Source organism: Pinus tabuliformis, chromosome J (assembly GCF_031772625.1).
Source record: "Pinus tabuliformis cultivar Carrire ecotype Pingquan chromosome J, CPIR1, whole genome shotgun sequence".
Lineage (NCBI taxonomy): Eukaryota > Viridiplantae > Streptophyta > Pinopsida > Pinales > Pinaceae > Pinus > Pinus tabuliformis.
Window position 1 is genome coordinate 42,646,407 of NC_142295.1, and position 23,925 is coordinate 42,670,331.

General features: G+C 38.7%; 1 protein-coding gene across 2 annotated transcripts in view; it reads left to right on the forward strand.

Annotated features, from left to right (window-relative positions):
* Positions 1–23,925, forward strand: part of LOC149225390 (ABC transporter C family member 2-like) — a 500,427-nt gene that overhangs the window by 227,932 nt on the left and 248,570 nt on the right. For both annotated transcript variants that reach the window (XM_089377078.1, XM_089377079.1), the window contains exon 7: positions 2,160–2,184. In XM_089377078.1, coding sequence (XP_089233204.1) covers positions 2,160–2,184 — 25 coding nt within the window. The remainder of the gene's footprint in view (positions 1–2,159; positions 2,185–23,925) is intronic.

Sequence of the window (23,925 nt, forward strand, 5' to 3'; positions counted from 1 at the left end):
CTATGGAGTGGGGTACACAATTAGGTTCAGTTGCTTAGCTTAGTTGATGTCTATACAGTTATGGGTACTGGTGGAATCTACAAGTATTCTTTTGCTGCTCTTCTAAGGTGCACCATATCTTTCTTTCTGTTTAAGCCAACAATCACAGCTAAAATTTCTTGGTTCTATGGTGTTTTGGGCTGGTTCTATTTTCAAACAGCCTACATTCATTTATATACCCTTACATTCATTTATATAGCCTTTTGGAGGGAAAACACCTTTACTTCCCCCCCCCAAACCCCTAAACCACAGTCAAAATCCACCTTTTTGCATGTTTCACTGGGCGTGCCTAAAACCGGCCGGTTTAGGACAAAACCGGCCGGTTTGATACAAACCGGCCGGTTTTCACCGGTTAGGGCCTCAAATATGGCGAAATGCAAGGTTGGACCGGGTTTTTTGGCCGGTTCGGACCGGCCAGCTATCTAACCGGCCGGTTTGACCGGTTACCGGTTTTTCAAAACGGTTTTAAAAACTATGGGCACAATGCAACCCTTGGAAAATTCGTGCTGCTGCTCCATTTGAGCCACAAAATTCTCCCTTGTCTCTGAGACTCATGTCTGTCAACTTTGCTTTGATAACATGTGAAAATTTCTTGAAATGCAACAATTGGAATTAATTCTCCTAACTAATTATTCAATTTATTAATTTTTTGATTAACATCGAATTAATCACACTGCAATTTATTCACAAAATAAAATAAACGTTGCGGAAATAAAAATGTTGGGAATTGAGAATTGCTAGCACACACAAAAAATTATGACACTATTATTTTTGGACAATTGTCCTCGGAAAAACGCAATGTGGGAAAACCGGTGCAACAGTGAGGGTTTTTATTATTATGCAGCATCAAAATTTCCGAGTACAATAAAATGTCGCCAATTTGGCGATTCTATCTAAGAGAAATACTGGCAGAAATATACTAAGGGATTTTTACCCTCCACAAGCAATCTCGACTCAGTTTGACATCTGAAAAGCAGGCCCCGCATCACCTTTGAGCAAACCCTCTCAAGCTCAACTTGGAACTGATGCTAATCAAGCTGTCCTGCCTGTTGCTGCCTGGGAAAATGTCTCTCCGACACTGGAAAATCCTCCTAGCTTCTGAAAACTGAAATGACCTTTCCTTCAGCGAAATCGATTTGCCTATCTTGAGGCTCTACGCAGCTCCTGCACTACCACTTGGAGATAAATTTCGGCCTCCTCTTTTTGACTCTCTAGCACTGGGGCTATGCTGCCCCTCTGCCACTTGCTACTTGATCACTGACTTGTTCTCACTCTTGAATCACTTGCAGTTGCAACTAGGAAATCAAACTGCTTTGATTACTAAGTATCTGCACTGGTGTATTCTCCATCTACCTATCGACCTCTTCTTATAATCTCCAATTGGGACTCTAACAGTCAAGATTAAAACTTAATCGATGACTGAGATCATCTCCAAGTCGATCCGTGTGATTTTCTAGAGAATTCTCACCTTTCTCAATTAATTACGATTAATTGACCATTTTTCCTAAGTTAGGAAATTTTTAATTATGGTCAATTAATTTAATTGAGCCATCCCTAGGTGAAATTTCTAGAGACGATTCTATGTTTTGGAGAACTCTTGTGTTTTAGCCTCTCCACAAAGTCTCGAGACTAGAACACCATCCGATGCTACAAAAACTAACAGAAGCTTGCTAGTTAGTGTGTTGGAATCATGATAAGCAGGATAGTATACTTCATACAATTAAATATACCATTAACCACCTAGATAGGTCAGGTCATTTATCCATTAGATGTCTAGGATAGTTCTATATTTTAGTTCTACTGCAACAACATTTGGTTTGGATATGGTAAAAGATATGGTTTTTAATATCCTGATTGTTTGACTGGTTTTTTGGTATGGATTTTTATGTAGAATATTTATGAGATTGGTCACACAGTGGTGTGTATCTTCTTTTCTGAATCATTAATATCAATGGTGTTTGTTCTTTTCCTTATTGCTAGCCCTCTGATATATTCTATTCTAACTTTCTTGAAGAAAGGACCTTTTATGCATCTTAGGGTTCTTCATGGGTTCAATTGAAGAGAGAGAGAGAGAGAGAGAGAGAGAGAGAGAATACTTATATTTCTCTTATTCCTTGCAGATTCTGGTTTGGAGGTTTATTCAAGGTGAGATATACAGTTCCTTTTTATGGTTATTATTTTCTGGTCATTGCTTTGTAACTGCATTTTCTCTGCCTTCTCTTGTGCTTTAGTTATAAAAGGCCAAATAAATTTGAGGTGTTAACATAATGACTTTTAGCTTTTTGGTATTTTCCTATCATGAAGTGTTGTAATAATATTCAAATGCAACTATGATATATGACGTGGAACCTCCTTTGGTGTCTTGTTTCCAAGTTTTGTCTTATTGTCGAGGATAAATGTATCTATGAACATGCTTACTTCTGTGCTGCTAATACACGGTGAAGAAAAACACTTAATAGGTAAATATGTTGTGCTAATTGTACCATGAAATCTGAATTTTCTATTGATAAGGAGAAAACACCTAAACAAGCAAACAGAAAACAAAAGGGAAAAGGCCTTTCTTATCTGCATTGAATTTTGTTTCAGTCCATTCAAAAACAGTTTATTAATGGCTTAAGAAATAAACCATTTCATGTGAAAAGCTTCTAGGCACATGATCAAAGTTACCATTAAAATGTCTTTGACATTCTTAATCCAATCCCACGTTTGACCCATTAACATTCTTTGATTATTTGACAAAAGGTACTCTATTGGGAATAACACGTTCCTATTTACTTGTTAAAATTGGTCAATGTTGGTATGTTATTCTCTGCGTGCTCATTCTGATTAAGGTTAAAACACTGCTGACATGTAAAATTTAGAGTGGTCAATGGTGTTTTGTTATCCATGCAACCTCATGGTGATTAGAGTAAGAAAATGTTATCTTTCAGATTACTCAAAAGGTGTTTATACCATAATTGGAGGTGCTTCATGATATTTGGGGTAAATGGTGCATGTTCAACCCCTAGATGGTCCGTCATGGATTTTCACAATGGAGATGGTTTACTTAGTGGTTGCTTGATTCAGCAGGTTGCTTGCTTGGCATTCTTCCCTAAGGTGTAGATCTCCTGACAACTTGTGTGACATTCTTCATCATAGCCACATGAAGATGGTTGCTTGCATGAAGAATTACCTATGTTTGCATCTTGGAAATGGGTATTGGGCCCTAGACAACACATGGTAGCTTGGATTCCTAGAGGCTTAGAGTTGGCTAGAGGATGCTTGGGTTGCCACAATGTTCATGTAAGGGGAGTGGATCTAGTGGAGTACATGGCCTAGAAGGATTGATGGAGACTTTGGAGGCTTGTAGGAATGTTGGACACACCTCAAGGGGAATGTTGGAGTCTAGCACTCAACATGTATGAAACTACATGTGATTGTTATAGGTTTCTTGTAAGGGGATTGGCCCACATATGTATTCTTGGTCTCCCTTAATTCTCATATATATAGAGGAAGGATATAGTCATCCACTCACCTATCATTCTTGTTCATTATTGTGTAGAATGTGATCTAAATGAGGACACTAGTCTTTCTCTCTCTCTTGGATTTTCTTATGTATTTTATCTCTCTATTTGTTGGAGTTTCTAGGATTTTTTTGATCTTCTTGGAGCATCTTGAAGCCTAGGGCTAAGGTTTCATCTATTGGAGAGTTAGAGATCAGGGTTTTGAGATGAAACCATATCTTGTACTTGTTGAAGTCAGGAAGAAGAGGAGATGCCTTGGAGGGCTTGCTTGAGTGTAATGTTCCAAAAAGGAAATAACAGTGCTAAACAAGCAAAATACACATACGACATAGAAAAATTCAGACAACAATTAAACACCCATAAAATTGCACTAGAACTGTGCCAAACTGAACCATTTTATTATTAAAGGAGAGTACAATGCATGGAATGTGTGCACCTGGCTTGCCAAAGCAAGCTAGACAATCCCAGGTGAGAAAAATGTTGAAATTTGGTACCTGAGGACAGGTGGTTCCCTTAGGCTTTGATCTTTGGCCTAGGGAAAAGTGTCCAAAAGAATTTAATTTTTCTCCTAAAGTGACTTTATAATTTTATAAAGTTAAATCTAATTTAAAAGTGACTTTAAGTGATAAAGTTATTAAGTCTAATTTTAAAGTGACTTTTATAAAGTCAATGAAAAATTAGAAAGGAAAAGTGACTTTGGAAATAAATGACTAAGTGGGTCTTTATTAAAGTGGGGTGAATTAAAAAATAGAAAGTGAGATTTAAATGAGCATTTAATCTCAACCATTGATCTAAATCTATTTCAGCCATTGGATTTAGAGATCACCCAAAAGTCACTTGGATCACCCAAAAGTCACTTGGAGTTATATTAAAGGAGGAAAAGGAGGAAAAGGTCATTCATTCTTTCATGAGTAGATTGGGAGAAGGAGAGCAAGAGAGCAAGAGAGATTTCTGAGCAGGAAGGAGAAGGAGACAGCAGCTTGGCACACATTCCAAGGCAGCAGTTGAGCAGATTTGTACAGCTGATTCAGCACATAGTGAAAGACAGATTTTTGCACAAAAATCGAGGAGCAGTTTGCTGATTTTTCTGCACACAAAACGGAGGTCGTACAGCATTTATTGCTGTCCTGTTTGCTGTAATTTCCAGATTGCTGTGAGGCACGGGAAAGGAGATAAGTTGTAAATTTGCTTGCTGATTTTTTGTTGAATAATTCTCACTGTAAAAAGGCAATTTTCAGAAATAAAGAAGAGCTCTCAAACTGGTTTTCCCCAAGAGTTGTAGGGGGTTTTTCCAGGGTCAAGATGACCAAAAATATCAATGTTTTAATGTGTTTTAATGGTTGTTTTTGATTGCTGATTTTTAATTCTGCAATTTCCAGCATTCTGAAAAATTTCCAGAATTTGTGTTTTCAGCAATATTTATTTTTTTCAGTTTGTTAAATGTATGGTTATGGGAATGGGCATTTAACTACATGGGAGAAATAAGGAGAAACTGAAAACCGGGGTGGGAAAACAGAAATTTCTACAAAAAATGCTACCCGGATGCAAAGGAAAGACTTCTCAATGTTCTGCGTTGGCCCTAGAAATTCTACAATTACTCGCAGGAAGAAACACCTGTTTGAGCCTCCAAAAGTGCTCATAAAATTCTGCGAAACTAATGTTGAGCTCTCCACCAAAAACCCAGTAAAACCCAGAAAGGGTTTGGCCTATTTCCAAGCCAAAGTCGAACCCACAAAATGGTGCAAATTCCCCAGCTAACTAGCAATTTGCCCTGTTATAAGAATTAGGATTTCAGGCCCAAATATTGCCTGCAAAATTCTGTAAAATTAGTCAGAGACTCCTCTCAATATACCCACAAAAACCTAGAAATGGTTTGGCTAGATTTTGACCTTCCAAAATCGACCCCCAAAAAGCCCTACGCCCTCTAGAACTGCTGAAACACACTGACACTCAATACACCAGCAAAATCCTCTCCAAACACTCCAGAAGGGTAGCCATTGCCTCCACCAATACTTCCCTTACTTCCCTCGGCAAGGAACAACTCCAATGGTTGAGTCTCCACCACCCACGTTGTGCCCAATCTCTACCCTCTGTGTTGGCCCCATGAATTGCGAAATCCTCACTGAAGAAAGCTATCACATTCAGCCCAAAATCTCACCCAAGTGAGCAACAAATCACCAGAGCTTCTCTCTTGGAATTTCTCCCGACAATAGCACCTTTGAAGAATGCAAAGGACCTCAACTCGATTTCCCCCCTGTGTCAACTTGATCACTTGTTGCCTACACCTACCTATAGGTTAGTGAGAAAAGACTTCAACCCCACAAGGTGTTGTTGGTGGCAGTCAACTCAGAGAAGGGGCTGCCACACTAATCCCAACTCTCTTCGTTTGAGCTATCTCTTAGGTTAGCTAAGGGGGGTGGTCCCTAGTGACTGGCATTATTATTTCAAGTTGCTCACATCATATTTGCTCATAAACCCTTAAAAGTAATCCATTTTCACCATAATACTCTCCTAGTAACTTACATCTTTTAACTTAACATTTCATTAGGGACCACCCCGCTTAGCTAACCTAGGAGATAGCTCAAACACAGAGAGTTGGGATTAGTGTGACAACCTTAGTCACCATGTTCGTGTTCGTGTTCGAGTTCGATGACCTTGAAATTTGAATAAAGGTCGGCATAAAATTTGACATATAGAAATTTGAAAAAAAAATGTATATATATATATATATATATATAATCAATTTAAAGTTAATTACAAAGTTCATAATGCACATTGAAAACACATAGGATTATTGCTCAAACATTTAAATCATTTTCACATATAAATATTAAATTTTTATAAACTGTGAAAGCGAGTGCCAATAAAGAACCAACTTTCGTACATAGTAAACAAGGTGAGAAATTCATCATAGACATTGGCACCCATATCAAATTCAACAAAACCATGGGCCATATCAGATTTCATATATTGAAAAACAATTTGATAAAAAAGTATTCAAAATATAAACTCTAAAGTTTAAAGTAGCTTGGCAGTTTTAGAAAATTGTTCATGCAAAAAGTAAACTAGAAGTCTAAAACGGGAACACAAGTTTTATTCTTGATGTTCTTGTGGCCCACTTGTTATATCAAAAAGTTCTATATCATCAAGAGCAGTAGGAGCTGTGAATTTGCTAAATGCTTCAGCATTAGATTCATCACTCAATTCCCTGTCAATGTCACTATCAATGTAAAAATCAGCTTCATCCCTTGATGAATTAGGAACAATATTGATCCACGGAGTAGAGGAATTGGTTGACTCTATAGCCACATTTTTCAAAGCCAACTACAAGTTATTACGAGCATAAACAAGATCTTCTAATCTTCTAGATAACAATCTATTTCTTTTCTTTGAATGAATGTGGTCAAAGGAACTCCAATTCCTTTCACACGTTGATGCACTTGATCCCTGGATTAAGATACGAATAGCAAAATTTTGCCATTCTGGTGCCCTTGATCCATAAAATTCCCACCATACTACTGGATCACTTATGCCCCTATCATACTTTGCTGATTGTGTTCCAAATAACCCTTCTTCTAACCTGTATGCCCTCAACTGACATCTAACCAAACTTGCAATCGCTGGATTTGGATTTAGCTTCTCAATAGCCTGGCTAAGTCCATTCATGACTTCTTCATCCCCATGTCTTGATAACCCAAACAATCTAGGGTCCAAATAGCATGCCGCTGCATGTAATGGACTATGCATCATCTTCCATCTTTGATCAATTACCTCCCATATCTCCTGGTAATCAACTTCTACATTATTAAAAGCATTTGCAATGGCCTCTTTACAACGATCAATGCCTTCATAAACAAAACCCATACAAGGTTTGTCACTATCAACCATGCGGAGCACATTAACAATTGGGCGACATATTTTTAAAACCTTGTTTGCATTTTCCCAAAAGCCATTATTGAGCACTATTTGTTCAACATTTTCCCCCTTAGTTTCTTTTGAAAGGGGAGATCTCTCCCACTCAGTGTTGTAGAAAACAACTCTTAGGCTTGCTTTTTCCTCAACAAGTCTTTTTAGAGTAATATAAAAAGTGGCAAACCTTGTATCACACAATGTTTTAAAAACCGGAACCGGTGATCGGACCGGTCCACCTAATGAACAGGGTTACCGACCGGAACCGGTCGAATCGGGACTGGTTAGGTCTAGACGAATCGGTTTTAGAAAAATACATTAAATAATTAATTTTTAATAAAACTATTTTTAAGATTTAAAACCATGATTCCAAGCCAATAAAGACAAAATATGCAAAGTTTGCTCATTTATATACCATGTAAAAGTGAATATATCAAAATGGCATTGAGTGCAATACATATCATCGACAAAATACATAAGCAATGAGGCTCTAAATTGCTTATAAAGTCCAAAAACAATGCTGCAAGCTATGAGGCCATTGGCCTACTACAAGTCTACAGTGTACACATGATCAATCATCAAGTTCATCACCACTACTAGACATAGGATCATCATTAGGAGCTACATAGACATCATCTGGTTCAGAGTCTGAGGATGCCTCAGCCTGATCTGCAACCTCAGTAGGAATGCTACCAATAACAATAGAAGTGGACCTAATGGAAGCACAAGTTTGTTGACTTGCACGACTAGTGCCTTCCATTGGTTCTTTTCCTTTCCTTGATGCCGCTGCTGATCCTGGTTCTGATGCCGCCACAAAATCTGCTTCATCCCCTGCTAATGCCATGTCGATATCAAAATCAACATCAAACACAGGATCTTCAGTCTCCTCCACCCATTCTGATGTTGGATCAATATTGTCCAACACAATGGGATCTAGATCAGGTGTTTTGTTCATTATTTGGTTCCTCCTTAGTCGAAGGTTGTATTGCACGAAAACAAGATCATTTAACTGTTTTTGTTCCAAACGGTTTCTCTTCTTCCTGTGTATGCGCTAAAAAACAGATCAATTGCACTCACAACCCAAAGCACTGCAAGTTTTACTGAGGACTCTAATTGCAAACCTTTGCAATTAAGGACACTGGCCACCAAATGACTCCCACCAATGCGTTGCAAAGAAAAAGACATTAATTAGTAACTTAGTTTATAATTTGAATTGTAGAGAACGTAAACAATATTAACTTGAAAAGAAAAACAAATTGGAATTTGGAATTTCTTACTTGGTTGATCCACATCTCTTGCCATCTTTGCCAAGTTTTTGCCAAAGGTACCACCTGCCATATTGAAAATAGTAATTTGTCTATGCATTTCCAACGGGTCTGCATGGGTAGGACCATGCGCTCCAAGCAATCAATCAATCCAGCTCTGACCTCCCCATCCTGTAGATCTCCTAGCCGATCTTTATAATGATACTTTGGGTTCAAAAAATACCCAGCTGCATGTATAGGACGATGGAGTTGATTGTTCCATCTATTTTCAATGATCTCCCATATATGGCCATATTAGCTAACTTGTCCTTGTAAGTTGCCCGTATCTACTCCTTTACTTGATCCATAGCCTCATAAATGTAGCCCATGGCCAATTTTTCCCCATCCACCATCCTTAGCACCTTAACAAGGGGCTTGGTAATTTTCACAAGCTCTACAGACTTTTTCCAAAAATAATGGTCAAACACTTTCTTTTTGGTGTCTTTTCTATCTTGTTTACAAGCCCATCGAGATTCAATCCATTCATCAGAAGAAAACATCTTCTGCAAGGCTCTATGTTGACCATTGAGACATTGCAACATGAGGAAGTGAGTTGCAAATCTCGTAATTGCAAGCCTAACAAGCTCTTTGCCCCCAGTGTTTTTCCTCATTAGGTTCAATACCCATGAGTGGTTGTAAATGTATTTTGTAATGAACTTGGCATGCTCTATCGTGTTTTTTACCCACTCCACTTTGCCTATGTCCTCAAGCATGAGGTCTATGCAATGTTCAACACATGGAGTCCAAAATATGGTCCTATATTTGGACTCAAGCATCTTTCCAGCAAGGACATTATTTGAGGCATTATCGGTGATGACCTGCACAACATTCTGCTTCCCAACTTCCTGAATAGTGTCATCCAAAAGCTCAAATAGAAGGGCTGCATCTTTCACCTTATCATATGCATTAACTGATCTGAAAAACATGGTTCCTTGAGGGCAAGAAATAAGAAAATTAATGATAGTGTAGTTCTTTCCATCGGTCCATCCATCTAACATGATGGAACAACCTGTTTTGATCCATGAATCTTTAAACAAAATCCAATACTCATCAGTGGAAGATATCTCTTTTTGGAAAAGAGATCCCCTCAAGTCATGCATATTAGGGCCTTTGAATCCTTTCCCTGCACCTATAACGGAGTCCCAGATAGCTTGGTAATAAGGTGAGTGAGCAGCATTAAATGGGATATGTGAATCATACCACCATCTAGCAATGTATTGATGAGAAGTTTCTTTGCATTGTTCATCCAAAGTGGGTTGACAACTTGGCTGGGAGGAAGTGGGATTAGAAGAGGAAATATTGGCAAAATATGAGAAATAACTTTGGATATTTGTTCTCTTTGTTCCTTTTGATAGTTGGCCAAAAGAAGGATGAACATAGTGAAAGGGGTCATTGGTGGAAGGGATAGAAGAGGAGTCTTGAATCTCATAATCATCATACCCACTCTCTTTCATGGCTTCTAATAATTCCCTCTTCCTTGCAATGTCATCGTGGATAGCCTTCTCCCTAGCCTTATCCTCATAAAACTTTTCAAGCTTGAAATGTATTCTGCCCTAATAGGACCTAACACTAATTTGGTGCATCACATGGCTTGACTTGGCCTCTTACCCTAGCCAAGTGTTGTTTCAATCTAAGAATACCCCCACCTCCAATAGATTTATGGCATAATTTGAATATCATTTTTCCATCAATTACATCACAATGAGCCCATGCACTGTCCTTTCCTTTTGGAGTCATGTTTGCTTGAAATAATTACAATTTGCAAAGAAATCTACCATTTATAAAAAAAGGTTGCAGCTAAGAAACATGGAAAACCAAAGCTAAATTTAGGAAAGCAAATGTGCATGTAGGCTACAAAATTTGATAGCATAGAACTAGAGATTTGATAGCATAGATGATAGAAGGTTATAAATTTATAACACAAAAAAATTTAATACATGGACAACAGTCAAATGAGGAATTTTCAAGTGAAAATCCTTACCTGGAAATGCAAGCTAGCTTCCTTAGCCTCCTCTTGAAGATGCCAACTCCACTGACAGCTACAAAATATCTCCAAAATAGCTCCAGCTCCAACTCCAACTCCAAGCCTCCAAGATGACTACTCCAGCGAAAACTAAACATTCTCCAAGCTCCCAAGCAAACTCACAAACACTCCAAATGAGATGTGTGAGGCAAATGAGAGGGAGAAGGGCCTCTTAAAGGCTTGGAGAGGGTGTTTTTGGAGGGAAAGGATCCTTACTTTCCCTCCAAAAGACCCTAAACCACCTTGGATAAGTCGCTGCGTGGGTCCTCCGCGGTCGTGGTAGTTAACCGACCAGTTTAGGACGGAACTGGCCGGTTTGACCACAAACCGGCCAGTTCTGTCCTAAACCAGTCGGTTAGGACCAGTTAGGGCTCAAAATGGGCAAAATGGCCTTGCTGACTGAGTTTTTCAGCTGGTTCGGACCGGTGGCCTTGCCGACCAGCCGGTTTGACCGGTTACCGATTCCGACCAGCCGGTTTTAAAAACACTGGTATCACAAGGCCTCAACTTTATATGATCAAAGTGAGACAATGGTTGATGATGCAATTTGCAATTGTTTTGGCTCTTTGGATTGTCTCATTCACCCAAGGAAATTTGGCTAAATCATGCAACATTAAATCCAAGTAGTGCGCTGCACAAGGGGTCCAATAAATGTGATTATACTTTTCCATAATCATCTTCCCTACACCAACACAATTTGATGCATTCTCTGTAATAACATGGACCACATTTTTCTCCCCAACCTCTTGAATTGCTTCATCCAAAATTCCAAAAATAAATTCTAATGTCTTCACTCGATTCATTGCATTAACTACCTTCAAGAAAAGTACCCCATGAGGACTATAAACAAGCACATTGGTCAATGGGAGATGACACAAATATGACCAACCATCACTCAAAATTGTGCATCCTGTATGCTTCCAAGTCTCTTTAATATGAACCAACTTTTCTGTCACTTTGTCTATTGTTTTCTTTAGCAAAGTGGTCCTTAAAGCTTCAGATCTAGGAGGAACATAGCCCTTCCCAAAATCAATGGCATTTTTAATTACATTCTTAAAAATATAGATTCCTGGCCACGTTAAAGGGAATTGCACATGCATAAAAGAATTCAGCAACAACATCATCAACTTCTTCTCTCCATAGGTTTCCAAAATTGGTTTAATGTTTTGGTTCCACCTATTTTTACTGGAGTAGAACTTGATCCACCAATGGTTGAGATTGAATTAATGGTGTTTGAGGAAGACACAGCAATATCCCTCTCAATCTGCTGCCTCTTATTTTCCCATTTTTCCTTTTCCATCTTTGAAGTGAAATAGTCTTTCTCCACTACAGTTTTTTGTTCATCAGAGATCTTAGTGCAACCTTCAACACCACCTCCACTTCCATTGCTAATACTGAGAAGGTGATCCACTGCTCTAGTTAAAGAGCCAGTGAATTGATGTCCACACAACTGACACAAAATATTTTTCCCCTCTTTTTTGACAAAATTCCATGCTACAACAGTTGATTTTGGGGGTGCCATTGAAATTTGAAGGTTCTGATTGCTGAAGTGAAGCCTAAAATTTCTGTAGTTTATTTTTTTTAATTTACATTTGAATTAGTTTTAATTTTTTTGCAGAATTTTTTGTAGACTGTAAATTGTAATTTAGGTTTTTTTTAATATATTGTGTCTGGAGTCTGGACTGTCAGGCATCAACACATTGTGTCTAGACTATCAGGTATCAACCTTAGCAGATCCAGACTGTTTTGTTTAAACAGTCTGGATCTGCTAAGGTTGATGCCTCACAGTCTAGACGGATCTGCTAAGGTTGATGCCTGACAGTCTAGACACAATGTGTTGATGCCTGACAGTCCAGACAAAATATATTAAAAAAAACCTAAATTACAATTTACAGTCTACAATATATTAAAAAAAAACTAAATTTTAACTACTAATTTAGATATATTAACTAATTAAAAAAAAATTGTAGTAAAAAAAACATAGTTTGGCTACCTTGGAGCTGGACGCTGGAAGTTGGAACAGGACTGAGCATGTTAAGGCTGAGGGAGGAGTCCTTGTTGGCTACCTATTGCTGTGGGCTGTGGGCTATGGCTACCTATTGGGCCTGTGGGCTGTGGCTGTCTGACTGTGCCCACTGTAGTATGCCTGTGAGTGACGAGCGTGAACGTTGAGGGTTGACTGTTGAAGGTAACAACAAGAAGGAGCGACGACCTGAACACAATCAGGACGAGCGAGGAGCAGGAGGGTCGACGCCAAGCATTGAGCAGGAGGGTCGAGCTGTAGCCTGTCACCGGTCGAGCCGCCGAGTTGTGCCTGTCACCTGTCAGTGTGTCACAGGTCGAGTCGCCAAGTGAGGGACTGAGGTGGTGAGGGTCGAGCAATTGAGTAGTGAGGGTTGAGTCGCGTCAGTCAAGCGTTGAGTAGTATTCCGAAAATTTAAACCTCAGGCGGCTTTACCTCATTTTTTTTAACCACCGAAAAACCTAAGCACCCGAACCTAAACGTTTTTTTAACGAATTTAAATTTTTTTAACCGAATTTAATTGATTTTTCTACCAAATTTAATTTTTTTTTGTTTGAATTCAGCATTATGTTCAGGTTTGAATTCGACATTATGTTCGAGTTCAAATTCAACATTATGTTCGGCGTACACAATCGAACTTGTTCAAAATCGTTTGAGGTTTGACGAATTTCGAATCCCAAGGATTAAGTTCGCGGAGCCTAGTGACAACCCCTTCTTTGAGTTTCCTGCCACCAACCACACCTTGTGGGGTTGAAGGCTTTTCTCACTAACCTGTAGATAGGTGTAGGTGGTAGGTGATAACAACCCCTAAATAATCTTAAAGTTCATGTCTTCATGTTGAAAATTGTCCATATTTCTCATATATCCCTTCACAAAGGAAAGGAAAGTGACAAACAAGAGGAAATTCCTCGCTATTTGGGAGGCTTGTGAAGGAAGAGGAGGCTAGAACGAGCAACAATATTTAGTAGGTTAGCTTGTGGTGTAAATCATGTTTGGGCTTACAAGTTGCATCCTAGAAATGCTAGGGAAGAGAAAGTCAAGGATAGAGAAAGGGATGCTAAAGAGAGTTATAGAAGGGATGCCTATAGACATTTGGAATGTAATTATGAACCTATGATGGTTTGGATATTGCAACATGAAAGCAGAACATGGAGAGTGAATTTAAAATTTATAACTCAAAATCCTTATTGAAAGTAAGTGAGTCATTGATGAATGATGAAGAGTAAAGAGAGGAATGAAGAAAATATCACATGCCTCACCCGACAAGACCTCTCACCCCAATATCCTAGTGTTGATAACTTAATGTTTGATTGAGGTCACTTGATCATTAATCCAATGCTTGAAATGCAGATTTATTCTAGATGGACCATTTTTATCTTTTCAAAATGCTTGACAATTGTTGACCTATGCACCTTCTCCCATCGTTACTGGGCATGCTTTTTGGAATTCATTTTTCACAAGTCTAATCCATTTGTATCAAGTCAACACAATAACACATGTATCAATACAATATGAAACATTAACAAACTAGTCTATCACAAATCTCCTAAATAGTTATTCATGGGTCCATCAAAATGCCCACCAAATATTGGACTTAGAAGATCTGAATGTCAACACAAAAATGCAATTTTTGTTTATATAAAAGCTAACATAATTAAAGAAAAAAACAATATATCAAAATAGACATGGAAATAAATAGAAACTACATAATGCAAAAACATAACAAAACAACAAGATGAAGATTATATCACAATTTTTATTTTGATTGGCAGTGTACCTATGAATGATGATAACTGTAGTCCAACTAAAAAAGATGTGTCATTTATGGTGACATCCTATGTATTGGGAGAAACCCCACTACTAAATTGTCTTCCTTACTACTAATACTTAATCAGTGGTGTAACAAAAAGTAATTGATGCAACATTAACCTATTCTTGATCCTACCTTTTTCTTTGAGCGACACATCAAGAGAGCACTTAGAGCTATGTGTACCATCAAAACAACTAATGAGGAAGAGTTTCGAGCCAAATTCCTCAAGCAAGGTGTCTAGCCCCTTGATCCTCATATTGTCCATTTATTTAATCACGTGGTACATTCCTGCTTCACGTGGTATTAATGATAATGATGACAATTAACATCCATTAAGACTAATATGGTAAATCAGACCTTAAGAAGGTAAGAGATTACATCAGAATCCTATAGCATTTTATTTCTATGGTTCAAAGGCATTAAGAGAAGCATTCCAAGATCACCATAGTTTTGCTGACTTAAAAGGTCAACAAGGCTACTAGTGATAATTTTTTTGAAATTTGGATTGAATATGAGTATAAGATGCACAATCTAAGAGAAAGTGCTTTTCATCTTGAACATTATTAGTATCACAAAAGGTGACAAACTCTTTCATCCCTTGGTGTTTTGGGCACTGACCAATGCCAAATCTCACTATGAAGCTTGTTACCGCTCAATCTAGCAGGGGTCCTAGGAGGGGCTCCAAAGGGGAAATTACTAGACCAAATGGCAACAATGGGACTGTCATAGATGGGAGGAGTCCTGGTATTAGGGAAATCACTATAAAAGGTATATTAATGATGGAGAGGTAGTGATTTCAGAAGCCCATTCATAGGAGAGACTCAAATGAAAGAGATTACTTGCTTAAAAAGAAAGGTGTAGGGCTCTCCAAGAAAGGCTTTGGAGGAAGCCTAGACCTAGGGATTAGGGATATATCTTGATAAGGGGTACCCTAGACCTAAGAATCCTAAGAGAATAGGGCTCTTAAAATGATCCTTGTGAAATTAGAGTGACAAGGTTGTGGGACCACAAAGAAGCCCTAGTGGACCCAAACAAGGTCAAGGGTTTAGGGTGAAACTTCAAAAGGACTTGACCAAGTAAGGGAGGAGAAAAGGATCAAAGAGATTGGATTTGACTTGAATTTTCAATGCAATGATCCTTGATGAAGCCACTAACCTATGCAATCTAGGACCAAGAACAGAAATGGCGCTAGGGCTTGGGATAATTTCAAATATGGCCACGGGAATTCTCTCAAAATTTGCGACGTCCTAGACGACACCCCAACGCAAGTATGCTCCAACTCGCTCACCAAATGGATGGTTACAAAGGATTTCGTGTGATGTCCTAGAAGACGCTAGGGTTAGGGCTTGGAAAAGGAGAGAAAAGGAGGTGAAAGGATTTTTGTTGAAGTGATCACCAAGGATTAGACCAGTGCCTAGTCTATTGGGAGAATGGAGTCAATGAGATTTCGACATTTGGAGTTTCTTTTACCCAATCATGGAGTTCCCCAACAACTTCGTCTAGCCATAAAGGCAACAACTAGGTTAACAAAAAAATTTACACTTCTTATTGCTGCAATTTCATGACTTATCAAGGTAGTTATATAGACAATATACCCCTAGGAACATTCATTCACTATACTACACATGTAACATATGCAAATCCCTCAAAATCAAATTCGCATTTTCAATTAGGGCATAAACATAGATTCCATGAGCGAAAATTCCATACATTATACATGTGACATGACATAGAGAAATATACCATGAAAAAACACTTAACAAGTATAGCAAATATATCAACCATCAAAGAGGGACAAAATCGAAGCTCCAAGACCAAGATAAGATTTCCAAATGTCAAAATGCACAAAGATTATCCAATTCGCCTACCAATAGCTATATCGAAATTCTAGAAGAAATAATGATCCCAATAGAACTGATGATGAGAAGAGAATGAGCCTGTCATTTATTTATATCATCCTCTAAGGGTTCGATATGCCTAATTACGCCAAATGATGCCCCGACTAATAAGATAATGTACAAAATAACATTACTTGGTGATAAACCCACCAAGATAGCTCCAAAACATGAAAATAAGCCTCTCAAGAGGGCTAAAATGATAAATACAATAGGTCGAAGGGCCATTGAAAGGTCTATTGGAGTCCTAAAATGATATATACAATAGGTCAAAGGGCCATTGAAAGGCCTAGTGGAGTCCTAAAATAATAGATACAATAGATCGAAGGGCCATTGAAAGGCCTAATGAAGTCCAATATGTGCCAAAATGAGTGGACAGGCTCCAAATATAGTGATAAAGGGGGTGGCTCCTTGATCTCCAAGCAAATGACCTGTGGTGCTCCCAAGTGGCTGTGGGGGAACAAAACATCCTCATTGGCCTCCAAATGGATTGAACTAACCTGTATCCTATCTGTAATGGCTGGAAGAATGATGCAAGCCCTCCCTTTGTCTCCCGTGGTGATACACAACCTCATATGGGTTCTAGATCAATTGCCAAGTGTATGGTGCAACAGTGTAGCCCGCTGGGCAAGGTGGTTGAAGTGCATCATCATCGTCAAATAAGTGGAACACGAACAAACAATGGATAGTATTGATGGATCCCATGATGTGGCAATCTGCTCTCTGCTATAGTGGAGGCCCATGGTTCTCAAAACTCACCCTACAAATGCCAATATGACCCTCTCGATGGCTTGTACCCCATATAGGGAGACTAAACCCCAGATGAAGATCCACCTGCAATCTTGTATAAGATCCAATGCGTCTCCTCACCTTCCAGTACAACGAATCATTAGTGCAATTGAGTAAATGAGCTTAAAAATCATGAAACTAAGTGGACACTTCATGGTGGCATGCCCTTCCATAATGGGCTTTAGAGTGTACAAGTGTCTTCAAGTTCAAGAAGAAGGTTAACCAAGGACCCTATTAGGTGACTTCAACCTCTAAAGGAGTGACAAGTCCATAGTGCATGCATCAAGAGGCAGGTGTCATGTGAATACATGATTGAACAGAGCGGGGCATTAGGGGAAGGCTCTAGGCCACATGCCACAATACAAGGGTATCTATGATAAGGGAAGGCCACACTTGGTGTATAGATGTGGGAGGGAGCAATCGTGGTACATGAGTTACCTCGACCCTTGTTTTTCCACCCTTCTTCATATGCCTTTTGCCTTCTATTGATTTTTCTTTTTATAATTGTTCAGGGTTCTAGGGGATGATAGCATGATGCACTTGATATAATAGTGAATACCCCCTTATGGTTGGGCAGTTCGTCGCCCACCAGGGGTTGGTACAATCTTGTGTTCCTTAGTGATGTAGGGGGCTCATATAGGGGTCCTAGGACTAGGGTAATGGCCATAATGATAGGGGGTAGGGCTCATGTTGGCTTTTGCCCACGCGCTAAATTTGTATGTCCTGACCATATTTTGCATTTTGTGGTACATTTCCTGTTGACAGTGGCCAAATTATGCTTTTTATTTTCTTTTTAGCCACATCAACCTTCGAGGCATCATTCTAGGCCCGACTCATAGTGTGGACAAGCAGAGGGGGAGGCAAACACATTGTGGACCCAACGGACAAATGTGGACCCAGATGCGAAATATATGAAAGGGGGTTAAAATGAGCAGAGGGGAGTGATGTATATGGCATCACGAACTTTTGGAATACAAACTTGTCTTGTGGGCCTTTTCAGTGGCAGTGAACTTGTTAATATAGAGCCTATCCCTTGAGTTCATTTGCTCATATAGCTTGTCAAGCTTCTTAAGGACAACCACAAGGGTTTCCTCATTTTGATCGTTAGTATCACTTTTCCTAGCTTCAAACTTAGCTTTAAGATGCTCGTTGATTTCCATTTTGGAAATTCTCAAGTTTTGCTTAACTTCCATAACAGTCTCTTTGGCCTTAGCCAGGGTCTTGGGTTTCTTGGCTTTGAATGCATATGTTAGATCACCACCAACAACCTTAATGAATTTGTCAAGGATATTTGCATCGGGAGGCCTAAGGTGATTATGGATGTCTCTTACTACCTTGTCGAATTGTTGGATAAATTCTTTAATATCTTCCCTTCTCCTAATTATGTGGTAAAACTTTTCAATGTTGAAAGTCCCTTGGGCAACAAATGACCATCTTCTCATGAAAACATCTTCAAATTGGTCAACGTCTTCTATGCTATTTAGTGGGATACTAAGATACCATTCCCTAGCTTGTCTGTCAAAGGATAAAGTTAATAGCATCATGAACCTATCCTCATCATCGTTGAATCTAAGGGAAATCATCCAGTAGAACATGATCATGAGCACTTTTGGTGGCATCTCCTTTGAATTTGGGTAACCAATCATTATGTTTTTCAGGAAAAGGTTCGTGATTGTCGCTCAGTTTCAAAGGTCCAAAAACACTAACCAAATGGCTTTTACTTCTTGGGATTTGCTAGAAAATCAGAAAGACAAAAAGATTATCTTATATTGATAATTACTTGTGATATTCTCTTCAGTACTTATTATCTTCTCTTTATATTCTTGTTTTATCTTTGTTTCATCAAACAATTATCAAAACAAAACATTAAAATCAACGACACAAGATGTAGGCACTCAGACATGGCTAAAACCCCTCTCTAGGGGAAAAGCCAGTCAAACTCTTCCACTAATCAAATGGAGATAGACCAAGACCTTAGCCCTGGCCAAAAGACCTTCCTCTTGCACCAAGTCAACATTCCAATATGATTACACAAACTTGAGTAGTCTCTTCTTGTCTAGCAGCCACAACCTAGCGACAACCTAGAATTTCAGTCCCCAACAACCGGAATTTTAGCCCTACTACAGTTCTAGAGTTTTGGCCTCCCCAACAACTTCAGAATTTCGCATGTGTGAGAGTAGAGAGAGAAAATTCGACTTCCTTTTGCTTGGCAAAGCCTTCCTTCTCCTTTGCTAAGGCTTTTTTCGTCTTCCTTGAACTTCACACCCTTTTTCTCTCACCAACTAATGTAGATCGAACTTGTGATTGATGTACTCCAAATGAGTCGAGTTGCTGCCCCTTTACAGTGGTTTTTGCCTCCATAATTTGGCCGACTTGGTGGAGGAGGCCTAAATGACCTATTTTACATAAAAATAAATTTATTTCTTGATTGACAAAGCCTAAGAAGTGTCTTTTACATTATGACATGGACAAGGACACTTGACATAAACCCTAGAAGCCTACAATGGAGGCTTTGAGCTAAAAACATTGACCCAAGCATGAAACTCATGCTTTAATAAGTCAATTTCTTTTATATTAAAATTCCCTAAGTTGTGTTGAAGAATCTAGGGCAAAGTAGTGTAGTGTGATTCTTCGTTACTTGATAACAATTTGTGGAGTATTTTTACTTTTCCTTATTAGCTTATTCTTCTTCTTCTTCTTCTTATTAGTGCATATGTGTATATTTCATCAAACTGCTACCAAAACATAAAAGCAAGAACACAAGATATTGGCTCTCTACCAGGGCCAAAACCTCTCTTCTCTTGAGAGGAAAACCCTTTAGTGAATTTCTCTTATTGAAGCTTCTATTGATCAATGCCAAGCCCTAGACCCTTGACAAAGAGATCCTCCAAGCACAAGTCAAGTCTTCACTCCTTTCTGCACCATATACCCCGACACTTCTTCTGACACTTTATTTTCCGGCACTTCGTTCTTCTACTCCTTGGTAGTAGGCTCTCTTATACTAGTTCTAGAAGAGACTCTAATCTTTGATCCTTAGTGAGATCTTTCACCAAGAGTATACCTTCTTTCTCTTGACCCAATCGAGCTTCTTCTTGATGTATAGTGCAAACTTGATATAGTGGTATTGCAACCCTAACTTCTCGCACGTGTGGGAGGTTTCCTTTAAGATTTTAGCTCCTTTTTCCTTCGCTAGAGAGACCCTCTTCTTCGCTTGAGTATGGGGCCTAATAGGCCTAAGTCATTAGCCCAAACAAGGAAGAATATATAACTGTGATCTCACTGCTGTTATAGCCGCAAACTATCCTTCATTTCCTTGCACGTGTGACTGTGTATACCCTAGAAAACAGTCCCTCAATCTTTGTTGTTCTTCCTCCTTTACTTCGCTGCCCTAGTAGACCCTTTACCTCGGCTTCCTTCATTCTTCTTGTCCTCTTTCTCTTGCGGATTTTAGAGCTAAATTGATGCGTTGTATTTGGAGTGGACAACCTCTATAAATAAAGGACCGTCCCTCCATTTAGGCCGACTAGTCATCTTGTTTGTAGGCCGACTTTGAGGGCTGTTTTGGAGGCTGATTTGTTGAGCAGACTTTAGATAGTTTCCATGGTGGTGTAGCATGCTTGAAGGAGCTTTTGATGATGCCATTGTATAGGAGTAGACTTGACTTTGCTTGGAGGTTATCCCTTTGACTTAAATATATATTTATACATGGTGTAACATGCCCTTAAGGCCTTCAACATTTTCTTTTGACTATTTGACTCACCTATAGCACTTTGACATGTGCTAGACCTATTTCAATGAGAAAGAAACTCATTGACATATATTATAAAAATAATATTTCTTTTCTTGAATAAGTACAAATATCAAAAGTACATTTATGAAGACCGAACCTAGTTACACTTCCTTCAACAAGTTGCACGAAGTGCCGAAATGTTTCGGAATTTTGGAAACGGGTATGTTTAAAAACACAACCTTCCAAAAATGGAAACATCGACTGAAATGGCAGACGAAACGTCATATATGTTTATATATAAAAAATAAATTTATAAATAAGTGAATAACAAATTACTTTGCAAGAAAAAAGGGAATAAGACCCATAGATGATAACTTAGAAGGAAAACCAAGCCTATATTAACTCTTATAGATGATTACATGATGGTCAAGTTTTGGTCGAGTTTCGATCGAGTTTCGGAGTTTCGGGTACGGGTATGTCTCGAAATGTCGGGTTCCTAGAAGTTTCGTGCAATATAGAAAATTCCTTTTTCATTCTTTTGACAAATACATTACATCATGAATCAAATACAATTATGAAGATCGACACTAGTTACGTTTTTCAACAAGGTTTTGGTTTGGTTTTGATTTTGTTTGGCATTGGAAGTGGTTTCCTTCTTGGGAGTTGAATTATCAACTTGTTCGAATTCTGGGAGAAGGTTAGTTCTAACCAATGTTTTAAAACTCCGACTCCGACACTGACTCGGCCGAGGGTCGACTCTGACTCCGACTCTGACTCGGTATCGACTCGGCCGACTCGATTTCAGTGACTCGGTCGTTGTAAAAAATACATTAAATATTTATTTTTTTTATAAAAAAAACATAATCTTAAAGATTTTCATTCATGTTTCCAAACACACAACATTAGAATATAGATGGAAGACAACATATGAATCTCAAAGAGTTGCTATATAGCCTTGTCTCTTCATATCTTAGCTTTTAGCTATGCACTTTTTGTGTATTATTATATTTCACAATTTCAGTCATTGGACCTTTTCCAGTTGAGAACATACTGTGTTACTTGAGGTTTTCTGATAAAATATTTTTCGAGTTGTATTCACTTGTGTGATGAATTCATTAGGGCTTGTCCAATTGAAAAAAGATGCAACATTTCATGTTTTCTTGAGGTTTTCCAATGCTGAATAATGATTTGTGGAAATTACAGAATACTTATTAAGTTATTATACAAATACAGGCTTGGCTTTTGTGATTGAGTAAACTCATGTATAATTTGTTGAATGGTTGGGAGAAGAAAAAATTCCATCTTTAGCAACAGGACATATTTCAAGTCTCAAGATCATCTTATGCATTACTTCTCCCCATGTCTTAGTTTACAGACAAGGGGAGGCAGAAGACAAGAAGCCTTTGGTTTCCAGCAAGGGAAGGCAGGGTATATAATTGTATTGTACAACTTCTACATCTGAACCTCAATCTCCATCCCACAAAACAGATGTATGTGCTGAAAAGGATTTGTTCAAAAGGATGAGGTACACACACCTAAAGCATTAGTGACTTTCAAATTCTTGAATGCGAGAGCAAAGCAAGGGAACTGTTGATGAAGCTAAGTCATACGCCATGCCTGTGAATATTGAATTCATCCCCCAACCTCATTTGGTTTGGATTTGATAATGGACGTTGATGAAAATGTTTGCCAGGGCCCAGAACAAGTAAATACATGTAAATCAGTTCTATTTGCAAAATCCATAGAGTTTTTATATTTATTTTCAGTTTTTGAGAGGTAAAATGAAATTCATAAACAAAGGTCACGAGCCAGATATTTACATGCTGATACAAAAATGTCGAAAGGGTACATCTTCGCCCCCTTTCCACCTGGCTAGTAAATTTCTTCTCTTCCCCTCCTTTCTTTCTACATTTCTACAGTTTTTCTGACCTTGATAAACTTTCCTCTATATAATAACCTTATAAAATTTTTTAACAGATGAAAAAAGACATCCAAGAACTGAGGAAGTTTGTATGTTGTCTACGATTTCCATTCACGTTCTCTTTTTTGAGCTTCTTCCATATGCATTTCTAGCATTTGGAGCTCCTTTTTGTCTTGGAAGTGTGATTCTGCACTTCCGTCTACACTGAAGTCCCCCACACTTGGCATTTAATAAAAAAATTTAAAATAATCACATATTTTTTAGTCCCTGGGCCACTATATGTAACCTGGCCGAGTTGATACGGACTCGGCCGAGCCGGCTGGTTTAATACTGAGCCGGCCGAGTTGTTAGACAACTTGGGCGGCTTAGTATTAACCTGGTCGGCTGAACCGGTTACTTGGCTGAGTTGATTTTTTCAGGCCTGGCTCGGACCAACTCGGCCGAGTCCATTCCGAGCTGGCCGTTTTTTAAAACACTGGTTCTAACAGGTAATGGAGTTCATTCTCCGCTTCTTGCAGCAACCCTTGTTAAAGGAGGAATGTTGTCAGCTTCAAGAAAACTAGGGGATTGAACAATGAATGGAGTCGCCCGAGGAATGTTGGAAATATCGTCAATGAATCAATTCCTCAATGATTCACAAGTGAGGTAGACCTATTTCCTCCCCGACAACAGTGCCAAAAATGTTACAGGTCAATCTAGCAGAGGGTCCTAGGAGGGGCTCCAAAGGGGCAACTACTAGACCAAGTGGCAACAATGGGACAAGGACACACTGTCACCTTAGTCGATGTCCCGTACTTTTTATGGACTTTCACTGATGTGAGGAGTCCCGATACTAGGGAAATCACTATAAAAGGTATATCAATGATGGAGAGGTAGTGATTTCAGAAGGCCATTCATAGGAGAGACTCAAATGAAATAGAGTACTTACTTAAAAATCATGGTGTAGGGCTTTCCAAGAAAGCTTTGGAGGAAGCCTAGA